The sequence below is a fragment of the Plasmopara halstedii genome (genome assembly GCF_900000015.1).
Source record: "Plasmopara halstedii genome assembly, contig: Scaffold_253, whole genome shotgun sequence".
NCBI lineage: Eukaryota > Oomycota > Peronosporomycetes > Peronosporales > Peronosporaceae > Plasmopara > Plasmopara halstedii.
In genome coordinates, this window is record NW_020187174.1 from 874,297 (window position 1) to 874,736 (window position 440).

At 46.1% G+C, this 440-nt stretch overlaps 1 protein-coding gene across 1 annotated transcript in view; it reads left to right on the top strand.

Moving 5' to 3' along the window:
- The window catches only part of PHALS_04226 (Predicted metalloprotease with chaperone activity (RNAse H/HSP70 fold)), a gene marked incomplete at both ends in the record, with an annotated part of 4,424 nt that extends 4,289 nt beyond the window's left edge, over positions 1-135 (top strand). Inside the window, one exon of the mRNA XM_024722253.1 lies at positions 1-135. This exon is cut by the window's left edge and continues 177 nt beyond it. Coding sequence (XP_024573347.1) covers positions 1-135 — 135 coding nt within the window.
- Between the last annotated feature and the right edge of the window lie 305 nt (positions 136-440).

Sequence of the window (440 nt, forward strand, 5' to 3'; positions counted from 1 at the left end):
GATGCCTCCAAGGCACGAGTAGCAGAATCTTTGTCTGGTGTTGAATATCGACGCCCTGGGCAAATATACCCAATGCCTTGGCGTCATTTACGAGCCACGTTTCCGCTATTTCGTTCTCGTCCTTCATGCCCATAATGTGACCCAGAAGCCCTTTTCTTGCGAGGGCCATCCTCATATTGAACTCCCAATGGTAGTGATTACCATCTCCTAGGAGGACTTCGGTGCGCTTAGTAGTCATGGCGGTGAAGGTGTGTGTAGTGAAGCGAAGCTGTTGTTTGCGGCTGTTAACCTGTTGATGAGATGGCAAAAACCGAAGTGAATATATTTAGGTCCTTAGTTTGCTACTCTATGCTACCTCTAAGCCTGTCCTTCTAGATCCTTTTAGAAGCTTCTTAATGTAACCTTATCTATCTAGACCAATGAGCGACTACCATTATGTC